Source organism: Mesoplodon mirus (assembly GCF_964341445.2).
Source record: "Mesoplodon mirus genome assembly, chromosome: 10".
Classification (NCBI taxonomy): Eukaryota; Metazoa; Chordata; class Mammalia; order Artiodactyla; family Ziphiidae; genus Mesoplodon; species Mesoplodon mirus.
The window spans coordinates 15,987,532-16,003,005 of record NC_138986.1 but is presented as its reverse complement, the minus strand read 5'-3'; the positions used below and the strand labels follow the sequence as shown (position 1 = coordinate 16,003,005).

At 44.5% G+C, this 15,474-nt stretch overlaps 1 protein-coding gene across 4 annotated transcripts in view; it reads right to left on the bottom strand.

Annotated features, from left to right (window-relative positions):
- LRP11 (LDL receptor related protein 11) overlaps nt 1–13,240 on the bottom strand; it is a 62,595-nt gene extending 49,355 nt beyond the window's left edge. For all 4 annotated transcript variants that reach the window (XM_082633907.1, XM_082633908.1, XM_082633906.1 and 1 more), the window contains exons 1-2: nt 12,501–13,240; nt 6,669–6,826 (exon numbers count right to left, since the gene is read on the bottom strand). In XM_082633907.1, the coding sequence (XP_082490033.1) occupies nt 6,669–6,826; nt 12,501–13,131 (789 nt within the window). In that variant the 5' untranslated portion in view covers nt 13,132–13,240. The remainder of the gene's footprint in view (nt 1–6,668; nt 6,827–12,500) is intronic.
- Between the last annotated feature and the right edge of the window lie 2,234 nt (nt 13,241–15,474).

The window sequence follows — 15,474 nt, the reverse complement described above, 5'->3', positions numbered from 1 at the left end:
GCCTGTAGTCCACAACAAGAGAAGCCACCACAATGAGAAGCCCACGCACTGCAATGAAGAGTAGCCTCCACTAGCCACAACCAGGGAAAAGCCTGTGCGCAGCAACGAAGACCCAGTGCAGCCAGAAACAATAACTAAATTATATAAAATAATAAAATAAATAAATTTAAAAAAAAACAAAGCAAAGTAGAAGCTGTGCTAGAAGTATTACCTATTTGATCTCTTTCATTGACCGTTAAACTGACTCACTGAGGGAGGAAGGAAATAGTTGAAATGTGATACGAAGCTTTCTCAGTTACTTATCATTTTTCTTTCTTTTTAAAATTTACAAACAGTCTACACCCTCTCTCCTCCACCCCGCCCCATGGCCTCGAATATCTAGGATAAATTTTATTTAAGGGATTTACATTTTGTTTTCATGAAGACTAGATATTGTCCAATAGCCAAGAAAAGATAATAGGTGATATGTGTCTAGGATCTCCCTTGATGAGATGCAAAGTAATTGTTAGACAACACTTAGCAGCTCTTCCTAACATCAGTATGAGGCCAGAGTGCGGAAAAATGTTGTCCTGCCCACCTTGCTAGGAAGGATGATAAAAATTTGAGGCTTAAAAGGGCACTTTTTGAAAGGTTAGCAAAATAGTCAATCACTTTTAAAAAAGGAACCAATCAACTTAGCAAGTATTATTAGAAACCTAGTGAGTACAAAGTATAGTTCTAGGCTTTAGGAGAGAAAGGGAAAAAATATCAAGAAAGGAAGAAAGAAAGAAGAGAGGGAGGAGGAAGGAAAGAAGGAAGAGAGGAACGAGAGGAGGAAAAGAGGCGGGGGGAGAAATCCTGACAGCATCCCAGACAACTGAAATCCCTTTTCCACCCATCACTCAGTCCCCCGCTGAAAATAATTCTAAAGAAATCCTTCATAATCCTTATAAATTCTGCTGTGATATTATAGATTTTACATATATCTTTGACCTGTTATCAACAATCGTAGGTGAAAAACAGGAGACAGACGCAGTTAGCCTTTAATCTTCAAAGATCACCGCAGGTTCTCTGGTACTTTATGTATTGGTTAAACAACCAGGCTGGGGGCTTCCCTGGTGGCGCAGTGGTTGGGAGTCCGCCTGCCGATGCAGGGGACACGGGTTCGTGCCCCGGTCCGCGAAGATCCCACATGCCGCGGAGCGGCTGGGCCCGTGAGCCATGGCCGCTGAGCCTGCGCGTCTGGAGCCTGTGCTCCGCAACGGGAGAGGCCACAACAACCAGGCTGCCTTGAAAATCCTGCTTACTAAATTTTTATAAAGTCTTTCAATACGTTTTTTAATCATCTCCTTAATGTATATGATTATTTCATTTTGTGGGCATTTTCAGTATTGACCCAAATTATATCCAGGGAAACTGACTGAGGAGGAGTGAATGACAAAACATCTCCTACGTAAGACAGAAGGCAGTTTGAAATTCAACATTTATTTTGCGTTCTCTTTCCCTATGACAGAAAGCCAATATTCTTCTTTCTATTTATGTTCCTTGCCCAGAAAACCTTTTCTCTAAGGCTCAGTTTTTGTTTTCTAATTTTTTTTTTTTTTTTTTTTTTTTTTTTGCGGTACGCGGGCCTCTCACTGTTGTGGCCTCTCCCGTTGTGGAGCACAGGCTCCGGACATGCAGGCTCAGCGGCCATGGCTCACGGGCCCAGCGCTCCGTGGCATGTGGGATCTTCCCGGACTGGGGCACGAACCCATGTGCCCTGCATCGGCAAGCGGACTCTCAACCACTGCACCACCAGGGAAGCCCTAAGGTTCAGTTTTAAAACACTACGTTAATAAGTTGAAGGTGGTCTAAAAAGGAGACTAACTGGGAGATGAAATATAGACCATCCAGCCTCATGGAACTTGGGTTTTATCAATAAGGACCCATGTTTCTGTTTGCTCAAGACAGTCTCAGTTTATCTCTGTGGTCCTGGTGTAATTATTAATACCACCTCCTTTCACTCCCAAACATGTTTCAGTGTGGCTGATAATACACCTATCTGTTTTTAAAAATTAAGTGTGTACAGCAGGCACACCAATGTGGAACTGGTTTTAAGTTAATCATGAAGTTATTGGTGTAAACAATATCCATCCTTTAGTAAGCTTCCATTACACATGGTATTCTAAAACAGTTTAGTTAAATTTTCCATATCTCATGAATGGAAATCAATCTACAGATTTATGAATTTCAAATCTCCCTGAACGTCCTCATACTCTGTTATCATGTTCCTAAATGTCATATTTTACATTCTGACTTCAGATTTAAATGTATTATGTTATGAAACTCAGTGACATCTAATGGACTACCTGAAAAATGTGTCTTCTTACATTTAAGAATGTATTATAGATTAATACCCAGTTAAATAGATGTAGAATATCCTGTTAGAGGGCAGAAAATATATGACTTTAAAATCAGAACCTCTTGGGACTTCCCTGGTGGTCCAGTAGTTAGGACTCGGCGCTTTCACTGCGGAGGCCCGGGTTCAATCTCTGGCTGGGGAGCTAAGATGGAGCAAGCTGCTGGGTGTGGCCAAAAAGAAAAAAAAAAAAAAATCAGAACCTCTTGGTTCTGACCAATCATCTCTCTTATTCATTTTCTTCATAAATGAGGAAACCAAGTCAGAACATGAGCTTTCCCATATGTTTAGTCGATTTAAAGTGCTTGGTACTGGGACTTCCCTGGCGGTCCAGTGGTTAAGGCTCTGTGCTGCCAATGCAGGGGGCGCAGGTTAGATCCCTGCTCTGGGAACTAAGATCCCACATGCCACGTGGCCAAAAAATTTAAAAAAAAAGTGCTTAGTACAGTACTGGATACACACTAGATGCTAAAAAAGGTTAGCAATTAATTTTATCATAATTAAGCTGGCAGCATAATTCCTCTTAGGGTGAGAACCTCATTGATTTTTGTTTTTTGAATACCTGAATGGGTCATTTGGATGTGAAAGGATAGTCCTACAACCTGGTCTTAAAGTATCCCAAAACAAAGGGAGGGCTGACTATTCTACCACCAAAGATGAGAGAAGGGGGTGAGGACCCTGCAGACAGTGGAGAAAAGGGGGGAGGGGAGGGCTCAAGGAGGGGCTGGGATAGGCACTCAGCGGAAAGCCTGACCAGTGAGAGTTGAGTTAACTTTGGGGGCATTCATGAATGTACACCATTATAAGACAGATGCAGTTTGATAGCAAATGACTCCTCTATTGCAGACTCTGTCACTTAGATGTTGGCTTTACAGCTTTAGGTCTATCTGCCATCGCCGTTATACACTTGGCTGGGGAATTAGTCTACACTTTCCTCTTTTTTTTTTTTTTCCTCGGCCCTGCCGGTCGGCATGCAGGATCTTAGTTCCTCCGACCAAGGATCAAACTCGTGTCCCTGAAGTGGAAGTGCGGAGTCTTAACCACTGGACCACCAGGGAAGTCCCACACATTTTCCTCTTGATGGCATCATAGTCAGCCCTAAAAGTCTACAAGAAATGCCTAATCTTGTTACTTCTTTATAAATATCTTCAATAAATTAAATACTGAATCATCAGCATTATTATTATTTTTTTCTTTTTTTTTGCGGTACGCGGGCCTCTCACCGTTGTGGCCTCTCCTGTTGCGGAGCACAGGCTCCAGACGCACAGGCTTAGTGGCCATGGCTCATGGGCCCAGCCTCTCCGCGGCACATGGGATCCTCCTGGACAGGGGCACAAACCCATGTCCCCTGCATCGACAGGCGGACTCTCAACCACTGCGCCACCAGGGAAGCCCATCAGCATTATTTTTATTCAGCATTTATATACATAATTCATTGTTTACAGAGTAAAGCCTTTAGTAGCAACTATGAAAAGCTAGATGATAATAGAGACAGATTTGCAGCTGCTTGAACAAATATATCCCACGAGTGCCAATTAATTAATAGTCAATGTCCACCTCAAGGGAACTCTCATAGCAGGCTGATCAATGGCTTGCCCATGCACCTTTCCTGATCAATCTTAGTTCTCAGATATTTCAGTAAAGATACATTAATTTTGCAGCTGACACAATGCACAGAAGAATAATAAATATGATGGATGACACTCAAAGTTCAAAATTATTTCTGTAAACCCAAACACTGAGATATAAAAAGGGTAAACATAAAGTCTTGCACTCAGGTTCAGTAAATCAATTATACAAACACAGGATGGGGGAGGCCATCAGGACAGCAGGTCATGTAGAAAGATGAAGCAGGTCTTAGGTGATCCTGCTAATGGAAAACTCAACATGAACCTATGGTGTGAAGCAGCTACTAAGGTAGTTTATGTAAATGAATCTTCATTAATAGAAGTGAGACAATGTCTGGACCACAGGATGTAATAGTCTGTGTCAGGAAGAACCACGGTTTATGTATGGGTTTCCATTAGGGGTGTCAGATTTTAAGAAGGGCACGGATGAATCTGAGATAATCCAAAAAAGGCTGGATGGTGGACAGTCTAAAAATCAATTCATATGAGGAACATCTGAAAGAACTGAGAGTGTTTAGTTCTGAGAAGACCATCCCAAGTGGTGACACTCATTTTAAAAAAAAAAAACTTTAATGGCTGATACTCAGAAAAATAGATGTGTTCAGTGCTTTTCCAAAAAGAAGATTCAACACCAGTACCAGCGCGAAGAAGTAACACCCCACTGGCCCAACAATTAGAGCTGATTATAGATGTCATGTGACGTGATGTGAAATGATGAGCTTTCATCTCTGGAAATACCAGGCAGAGACTGGATGACCACTGGAAGGGATGTGAAAGCAGGAGCTCCTGTATGCATAGGAGGCTGGGTAAGATGCTGATCGAGGGTCTGGTCCAGTTCTAAGATGGCCTAATCACTGGGTAAGGCAGTGTGTTTAAATCAGTCTTGAGGGACTAGCTGATTATTGTTCTTGTCTTTGTCCCAAGAAAACGGAAGTCAGTGCTTCTGCACAGAGGGAAGAGCCTGTGAAGACACAGGCAGGAGAAGACGGCCAACTACAAGCCAAGGAGGGGGGCCTTAGAAGAAACCAACCCCGCTGCCACCTTGATCTTGGACTTCTAGCCTCCAGAACTGTGAGAAATGTCTGTTGTTTCAGCCACCCAGTCTGTGGTACTGTGTTATGGCAGCCCTGGTAAACCAACACAGATTTTCCCCACCTCCTCTGACTGAAGTGATTTGGATGAAATTTATCTGCCTAAGCCAGGAAATACTACAAAGGGTCCTGGCAGGGTTAATAAAAAGCCACTTTCCTCACGACTCAAGACTCCCTGTGTTGATACAGCAATTCCACTTCCGGGTATTTATCCAAAGGAAACAAAAACACTAATTTGAAAAGATATATGCACTCCCATGTTCAATGCAGCCTTATTTACAATAGCCAAGATATGGCAACAACCTAAATGTCTATCAGTGGATAAATGGATAAAGAAAATATGGTGTGTAAAGAGAAGGAAATCTTGCCATGTGCAACAGCATGGATGGACCATGAGGGCATTATGCTAAGTGAAATTAGCCAGACGGAGAAAGACAAATACTGTATGACTTATGCTTATTATAGAATCTAAGAAAACAAAAATACCCAAAAAATCAAGCTCGTAGGTACAGAGAACAGATTGGTGGTTGTCAGAGGCATGGGGTAAGGGACAGGTGAAAGAGGACAAAAGTTACAAATTTCCAGTTATAAAATAAATAAGTCATGGGATATGATGAATAGCATGGTAATTACAGTTAATAACACTTTTGTATATTTGAAAGTTGCTAAGAGAGTAGATCTTAACAGTTCTCATCACAAGAAAAAAAACTGTAACTCTGTGTGGTGACAGATGTTGACTAGACTTACGGTGGTGATCATTTCACCAGATATACATATATCAAGTCACTGTGCTATACGCCTGAAACTCATATAATGTTACATGTCAATTGTATCTTAATTGTGTACAGGCAGCCACTGGGTAAGTGGCACATTCCCATCGGCAGCAATTCCAGCCCAGATAAGCCTGATGAAAATCAGTGAGGAGGGCTTGAATAGGAGCCCTTGACTCCAAACCCCACCTCACTTAATTAACTCAACTATCTCAGGCAGACCTAATGCGAGGTAAGATGGTTGCTTTCTGGATCATGTGAAGAATAAGTTCATTCTATTGTTATTTTCCTCTTTATACTCCTCTGTATTTTTCAATTTTTCTACTTTGATTTGAACTGCAGAAAGAAGACATAAAAAGTTTTTTTAAAGTAATCTGAGTCAACAAAACAAAGCATGAGTCTTTTTCCTTGAAGCATTTTTGTGTTCTGGAGAAGTCAACAAAAAAGCAGCAAGAACGAGGGTAAGCTTCACACCACATGGTCAGGGAATTCCCTGGTGGTCCAGTGGTTAGGACCCCATGCACTCACTGCCAAGGGCCCAGGTTCGATTCCTGGTTGGGGAACTAAGATCCCACAAGCCATGAGGCTCAGCCAAAATAATAAATAAATAAATAAAAACACATGGTCAGGATCACTGTTAACTCAGTAGAAAAGTAAATTCATATAATATTTTTTCAACAATCATTTTTATGCTTTCTCCATTTTACACTTCTGCCAACTTACAGACATTTGGGGAACATAAGTAGAAAGACCACTGAACTGAAACATTAGTTTTCATTACAATTACGACATGAATTACCTTCATGTCCACTGACGGGTCACCCTGCAGCAGTGTCCACTCATACTGGACGATGGCGTGGTCATCTGTGCTCTCACGGCCATCCAGAATCACTCCATCTGTGGGCAGACGCAAAACAACGTCCTGCCCGGCCTTGCTAAGTGGAGGCTCGTCCTTTTCTGTGAAAGAAAATAAATAATTCACAAGACATATGTTCCCTATTTTTTTTCTAATTTATTGAGAGGTCACTTGTTTGCTAGAATAGATGTGGTCCAGCAAAGAACTGCCAAGAGGATGTATAGTAACTGAAAGTTATTTTCTTATTTTCATTGTAATGTAATAAATTAAATTTGGAAAGTTAAGGCAAGTTCTTGGATTCACATAAAATAAAACTCACATAGAAATTTTCTGGAATTTTCACAGTTTCTAACTAGTTTTTATAAGAGAAGCCGGCACAGAGTTTGAGATATCCTAAAATAGCGAACGAGTATGTATTTACCTTTTGTTCTTCATGGTACTAAATTTAAGGCTCACAGTGTTCACTAAATATTAATACGTGACTGACAGCTGCCCCAGTGGTGACTGATAGAAGCCATTAGATATAGAAAATATTTCTAAGAGCAGAACTGTGAATATTTCAATGGATTTAAGCATCTTATTAGTAAGCTTACGCAAATGCACATATATTTTAAAGAAACTTAGTAATTTAGCTGGGAAAAAAACCCTACAGGTTTTTGTAATACATCTTTTTTGGCATCCACTATTTCCTCCCTCCTCCAGCTCCAAAACTTGGTCCGAATTGTGGCCTGGACTTCCTTAGCTTATTCTGAATGATGTTGCTAAGACATTGCTCTCTTTCTGTGCAGCCGAAGTTGCCTCCCAAGTAAACTTCTAAGGGCCAATCCAGACGTCCAGTGCCTGAGGTTTGGGGCTAGCAGCAATCCTATTAGCTTCTTATCAGGCAACAAAGGGTGGTTACTGCGGCTGGAAGGACTCTTCCGGAATGCTAACCTGATTGGGTCATTTCCTTGCTTCAGGGGATGTTCAGAGACCTACCTGACCTACCTGTGCAGCTCTATCTTCTCATCTATCGTTTCTCTCAACGCCCAGCAACAGAGGACATGAGGGGCTTGCAGGTCTTAGAGCTGTGGCTTTTCTGAATGAGAATGCTGCTGCGAGCCTCTAAGAGAGATGACTTTCTTTTTTCATGAGCTAGTTTACAAGGAATAAGCACACTTGCTATTGCCAAAGGGTACATGTGTCCACTGAGAAGGTGAGTCCCATTTTTTCAGTCATTTAAAACAATGAGGACTAGTAACTGAATTAAATAAGCCACATAGCAACCCCTGCCTTAGAAGACATTCGATCTGCTTTTTTCCACCTGAGCTAAGATCCAGTGCCTGTTGGCTTTATTCTGCTCCTCCCAGGTAAGGAGAGAGATGACAACTGCATAACTAATAGGCCCTTTTATAGTTTTATAGAGAATTTCCTTTGCTTCTGGAAGGTTCATCACTTTCCACACAATGTTTTACCACTTTATAATTCTGGAACCTTTTTTTTTTTTTTTTTTTTGGCTGCACTGTGCGGCTCGTAGATCTTAGTTCCCTGACCAGGGATTGAACCCATGGCCTCTGCAGCAAAAGCAGAGTCTTAACCACTGGACAGCCAGAGAAGTCCCATAATTCTGGAATCCTATAATTCAGCAGTAATACATTATAATTAACAGCTATTTGCTTTAAAATTTATGTTAAAATACCATTTTAAGTAAACAAACTAAAATACACCTATATGATATAAACAGCAGTGATACTAATAATATATTTTTACGCCCTCAAAGATTTTTTTTTAATGTTGCTTTTTTTTTTTTTTGACCTTCCACTAAGGTTTCACACTCTCTTCTCTTTTCTTAATTTTTTAATTAAAAAAAAATTTTTTGGCTGCGTCATGCAGCATGCAGGACCTTAGTTCCCCGACCAGGGATTGAACCTGTGCCTCTGCAGTGGGAGTGTGGAATCCTGACCACTGGACTGCCAGTGAAGTCCTAGGCCCTTCAAGATTTAACCAAGAAAGATTTAAGATGGAAAACTCAGGTAAGCTCTGAAATATCCCACATATTATAAAACTAATTAATCCTGGCCCTCCTGGAAGAAAAAAATAATCGCGTTTAGTCATTTATTGATACTTTTCTTTAGGTAAGCTTAAAGATATGATTTATGAACACAGTGAAATCCTCATATCCTCTAAATTGGTCACTGTATTTGAAATAATAGAGCTGTATTTCCTCCTCAGTTCAAGTCCAGGCAAAGCTGGCTTAAGCCAGAAACAGGTCTTAAAAATAAACAAATGACGAGAGGAGGAAAGGAGTGTGCTATCATTCAAAAAATTTCACTTGCCGATGAGGAACAAGATTAAATGTAACTTGGAATTTTTGTTATAAAAATGTAACAAGCCAATGTTAAGTACTATGGAAACACTGATTTCTTTTGAAGACTAAGCACACTTGGTAAGATCCACAGAGGCGAAATAAAACTCATACCAATTTTGATGGAGCGTATCAAGGCGACATTTTATACAGACAAGTATACCGTTAGCTATGCTGATTTACAACACGCTGCTCTGACCAACGCCTTAATGGCAAGGAAGAGGTCTGGCATCTGGGTCTTGCTGCGTGGGTACAAATGATACAGGCGAGGCTGAGGATATGGAAGTAGGGCCAGACTAAGGGAAGAGGCTTAGTTACTACAGGTCAAGATTCATCTTGAGTTTTCTGTTGGCTTTTGTGGTCTTTTTTCTTCCATTGAGTGTTTTTCTTAATTGTAACACGTTAGGAAAAAATGATTCACAACCCCAATATGATTATCATCATTTCTGGTGTGTACTCTTTGTCTTTCTCCATCTGAGCTGCTGATAATGATAATTAATAGTTACCATTGGTTGGGTGATTTCTTTGTACCAGGCACCATGCTTAGTGTTTTGAGCCGTAAAGTCACTGAACTTTCACAAGTCTCTGAGGTAGTGCTGTCATCTGCATCATACTCATGAGGAAACTAGGGTCAGATTGGCTAACTTAGTTGCCTAAGACCACACGTGATAAATTTGTCAGTTCAGATGTCAGCCCAGATCTGTCAAACTGAAAGGCTCTGTCCTTCCCACTATACTTTGGGGGCACTGGACGTGTATTCTGGTTACAGTAAATATAAAGTTACATCCTGAATTTAACCTACTAATTTATTTTCTATTTTTGATATTTATTCATGTATCCTACCATTGCCTGTGTCACTACGTAAACTTCACAGTTGTCATTTTGATTCCCTAACCTCTACTACTGGACATTTTGTTACCAATTTTTTTCACCATCATAAATAATGCTATAATAAACTTTTTTGCTCATACTTTTTCTTTAGCATGGATCATTTTCCTAAAAAAATGCCACCTTTATAATTCACAAAGCATGTCCAGCCTTGATCGTCATGACAGCCCGGCTGGAGGGCAAGGCAAGCACTCAAGTCCTAAGGGGATGAACAGGGACCCTCATGTAGAAGAGCTGGCTCTCAAACCCAGGTTTCAGGACCTCAAGTCCCCAGCCCTGACCTCTGCATGCAACTGCAGGCAGATTCTGTCATTCCAACACACCTCTCTAAGCATCCTCCACTCCTTCGCACATTCTTCCATCATCCCCTGCAGCCACCTGGTCAGTCCCACCCTGGAAACCCAACCAAGGGCATCTCTGCTTCCAGGTGGCCCCATGCTGCTGGAGAAAAACATTCCAGCTGGCCCAGAACACAGCTCACAACGCACAGCTCCACAACTTAGGTGCTATGAGACCCTCGGGCAGGTTACTTTCTCTCACCAAGCCTTCCAGTATGCTGAGGATTATGAAAGAACCTAGATTTGGGGTGCTGTGAGGACAGTGAGTTCACTTGTCTAAGGAGCTTGTTAACAGTGCTTCTCATCAAACAGGGCTGATGAGAACAGCCTATCAGCAACAAACAGGGCTGATGGGCTCCGCTATAAATGTGTGCTGTCCCATCCCACCTGGCCCTCCACCATTTCTTCATGATCTTCTTACTCACCTCAAATGCACCCCTAACAAATTCTCTGCCAGAGCTTCTCTAAACCATTTTCATGCTCCTTTAGCCTTAAACTACACATGTTCACAAGATTCAGAAAAACAAAAAACACTCAAGAAGGAAAAACTTAGTCTCAGGAGCACAGAGAACTTCAGGAGGTTAAGAACCTGGGCAGGGAAAACACAGGACATTTGGGTAGGGTAACGTTTGCCCTACCTGCAGACAGCTTCTTGGCGCCCTGGGCTAAGAAGCACCCTTCCATGTGTCCATACTACTGGAGATCCAAAGAACTGTGAGCAAGGCAGTTCTTTTCCAGAATAAGGATCAAGCTCAGTGGTCATCTGTGTGTACCTCTGAACATCTACAAAACTGAATTCCTAGACACACTTGCCCCAGGGAAGGGAAGGCCAAAAAAAAAAAAACAAAGTAGAAGAAAAAATGATTCAGAAACTTCTATAGTAAACTAAAGTTTCTTTCTCCCATGGGCATATTCTTGCCTTGTTTAATTTCCTTTGGGTTTCCCCTGGCTTATAAGAAAGCTCTCCTTGGCAATGTTGGTTTCTTCCAGATGTGCAGTGAGAAAAAGGGAAAGGGATTTTGTTTCTTTGCTGCTGGGATCTTTGAGTCCCTGCTTGGGCAGAGGATGGATGTGTGTGTAACACCCATGGGCGGTCTCAGAGATGCTGGTGAGGGTCCAGGTGAAAGTGCCTCCTGCCTCCACTTCAGGGAGAAAACTCTGGGGTCCTTCCCAGTGTCTGCCTCAAGGCTGAGCAGTTGCAGGGTGACCTTTGATGTTTATTCCTCTGGAGGTGGGAAGGGAGGTGGGCTATTGTGGACACAGATTTCCAGACCCTTGTCTTTGGACCTGAAGGTCATGAAGACTCCAGAAGCTACGCCCCTCTAATCTTGCTATGGTTTCACTCTTGTGTTATCATAAAGCAAACAGCAACAGAGTGCAATCAAACACACGGAGCTGACCACAGGTAGGCCCAATCAAGGTTTTATTCCCTCAGGGAACTTAATCTCCAACTGCTACATTTTTTTTTTTTTTTTGCCCCCTGTTTGGGTCTTCTCATTCTGAGCATTCCCAGAAAGTAAAACCATCAAATGAAAAGCATCATTTTTAGCTCCTTTTCAAAAGAGAGGTGCCTTAAACTTTGTTTTCAACAAACCAAGTCCCTTCTTTTCCCTCTTTAAAAAAGAGAACCATAGTTCATGGGAATCAGTTGGACCCACTTCAAAGTAACCTGACACATTTCTCTTCCTATTTTTATCTGATGAAAGCAGCTTTAGGTGGAATCATGAATCCTGAGAGCCAGGAAATAAGGGCGCGCTATGAGCAATCCGGCAGCTAATTAGATTTTGCTCTTGTAATTACCTGACACAAACCACGCCTTCCTCATAAGAACCTCTGAGATTAAAACAGACTTTTTTCCCCCTGAACTTTTCTCCTCCATTAAATCGAATTTCTGTGAATCCTTTCAGATAAGCATTCCTCCCTAAGCTTAGAAAAATTCCACAAGCAGCCCATCGTGCCCGCTTCTGCTCAATCTACTGGGCTTTCTCAGAAACCATCCCTAGGATGGGAAATCAAAGCCACTCTTCTGGATGCCCGCAACTAAGTTACGTTAACTTGGATCGACGGTGTTTCATTTCTGACTTCACTGAGAAGGGCCCAGCGGCCCTGCCTAGGCGGGTCTCCCAGATGCAGCCACCAACAGGTGCAAGGGCAGCGACAGCAGGACCCAAGCGGCCCGGCCCCGGCCTCCAGGGGCGTGCTTACCCGGCCGCTGCGAGGCCCGGGCGGTGGCCGGGGCGCCAGCTTCCCCGCCTTTCTGCTCGCCCTCTGGGGCGCGGCTGAGGCTGTAGCTGCTGTAGCCGCGGTGCAGTGCGAACTTGCAGACGCTGCGGCCGCGCGCCGTGCAGTTGAAGAGGTAGCAGCCGAGCGCGGCGGCCCGGGGCGCGGGCCGGCGGGGCAGCTCCACCACGGCCACGGAGCAGCGCGGCTCAAGGCAGCAGGCCTCCAGGCACTGCCGCCAGTCCCGCACGGCAGCCGGCGCGCTCAGGAAGCTGGCGCCGGCCGCGATGGAGTCCTTGGTGCGGATGATGGCGTCCGGCATGGCGCTGTAGCCGCCGCCGCCGCCTGGGCAGCCTTCCTGGGGGCCGCCGCCCGCGCGCAGTTCCAGCTCCAGCACCTCCTGCGGCCGTTCCTGCTGCAGCTGCCGGCGGAACTCCTCCAGCAGCTGCTCCACTCCCGAGAGCTGCGCGTGCAGCTCGGACAGCGGCGCGGAGGGCGACCCCACCGCGCGGCCGCTGGGCAGCCACAAGCACAGCAGCAGCAGCCAGCGCAGCGCCGGGAGCCGTGGCGACCGCCTGAGCCCGGAGCCCGCGCTCTCCCGGGCGGCGGAGGCCATGGCGATCGGCGGCGGAGGAAGCGAGCCGAGGCGGGGCCGCACAGAGCGAGGGAGGCGGAGGAGCGCGGGCCCTGTGGCCCTCCTGAGCCGCCGCAGCGGGCGCTAGGCCCCAGCGCCTCACAGCCTGGCCTCCCCGGGGCCCAGCTGCGCCCCCGAGGCCGCGGGCGCTCGGTCACCGGCGGGCGCCGCAGCAGCTGGAGGCATTGCCGGCCCGGCCCGGCCCCGCTCCTCGTCCTTTCCCGGGGCTTCTGGGCGCCCCGGCGACTCTGCCCCGAGCCGTCGCGAGCTCCCCGAGGACAAGGCGGCCTGGATGAGGATCACCAGCCGGGGATGAAAAGCGGCCGCGGGGGGCGGGGCGCATCAAGCCCCGCCCAGGCCCGCACCGCCCGGCCCTCCCTTTGCTCTCAGGGACCCCGCCCACGCCCGCCTGTTTTGCAGTCCTGGAAAGTAGCCTGGTAGCGGGATAGCGGCCCCTGAACTGGGCTCTGCGCCCGGGGACCTCCGCATCTGCGCGGGGCTCGTGTCTAAGCGCGCCAGGCTTTATTAACCAGCCAAACCTGGTCAGCTGTCAGCTCAAAGGGGTACGGACACCTGGGGAAAAGGGGAGGAGGGGTCTCCACAAATCGGTGTGACCTCAGGGCCGGCTCTAGCGAAGGGACATGCTCAACTGGGGAACCACCAGGCACCACATTCAGTCCTTCACCTCCGGCGCCCCTGACTGTTTCCATCTTAGGTCCCCAAAATGCACTTGGGTAACAGAAGGCGGGCAGTGCTGTGGGAAAATACACAACTAATAGTCCCATTCACTCAGTTTTCCACAAACTTAACTAGAAATCTGAACACAGTCGCTTATGGGGACCTGATGAGTTCACTCTACAGTGTGAGCAGAGGCCTTCAGCTGAGGTCTTGTAAGATCTAGAGGAATCGTGTTTTACGTGACTTAATAAGGTATATGAAAACGTCCAATCCAGGGAAGGCTGCACCTGAGAGTTCTAGCTACCCGTGAGCAGCTTCTGCATCTTGTTTGTTTCTGAGTCCGTTTCTATTGACTCATTTTTCTCACGATTATGAATCGCATTTCCTTTTTAGCACATCCAGAATTTTTTTTTTTCAGAAACTTGAACATTGTGAATTTTACATTTAAAAATGTCTGTAATTTGTAGGAGGGTAAAAATAAATAACTGGATTGGAAAATAGCAGTTTCTCCTATACCTTTTATTTTCACAGATGACATTTAGGAACCCATTGTTTTCAGGTCCAGAACAGAGTAGGAGGTGAAATTAGAAGGTAAAAATAGAAAAAAAGAAAAAAAAATTAACCTAGTATTTCTTGCCATTCCACGAAAAGGAGAAATTTTAAAGTTTTTGTGGGTGTGTATTTGAGTGATTCTGAGGCTGACAAAAAAATGATCTCTTAGCCCTAAAGGCTGTGTCTGGGGTGCAGCACTTCAGGCTGCAGGTCCTTCCACTGTGAGACGTTTACCCCACACTGACCGCAGCCACTTCCAGGTGCCCTGGAAGTCATGTAAATTCCATTTTTGCTTAGACCTCAGAGCTTGAGAAAGCTTGTTATGAGGAGAAATTTTCACATATGATGAGAATGGTCCCAGAAGGTATCATCAAACCTTCTAAAAACTGATTATTACAATTATTATTAAAAATAAACATGTATGATGCTATAATATTAACTAACGATTGTATATGATCTCCCAGTTTGCAAACACTTCCATACACATGATATCACGCAGCCTTCACAAAGCTGTTAGATGGACAGGTGACCTCACTCCTGTCTTAGGGACAGTGAAGGAGAGCCAGCACCGAGTGAGACCGACCTCACCTGCTCCACGGGGGGAGTACGAGGGGGAGGAGGACGGGACCGCATTGCTCAGGGGCATCATGTCCAAGCCCTTCAAGCTCCAAGAAAGTTTCCCCAGCTTGCTAACTTCACAGACCTTTTGAGAAAAGTGGAAATGTGGGTTTTTGTTTTTTTTTTTTACCATTAAGAGTGGTAATTTCTGGGGTGCGAGATGGGAGCAGTGGAGCGTTCACTTTCTTACTTTATAAGACTTTATATTGGTTGAATTTTTTACCATGATGTGATAAAGGAAATCATGTGTCTCTAAATGCTAATTCTTTCTCCTTTCAGTTTTTTGGAAATAGAATATCTTTGATTTGAAAGCCTAAACGTCAAAACCTTATGAACGGACAGAAGACTTTTTATCTGAGGATACAAATGTCAGGACTGTGATCTGAATAGATGGAGATGTGTCTCTGTTTTATAAGATCATTAAGGGTACAAGTTCAGCAAACTGAGATTTGCACATTATATGTCAATTTACTGAAG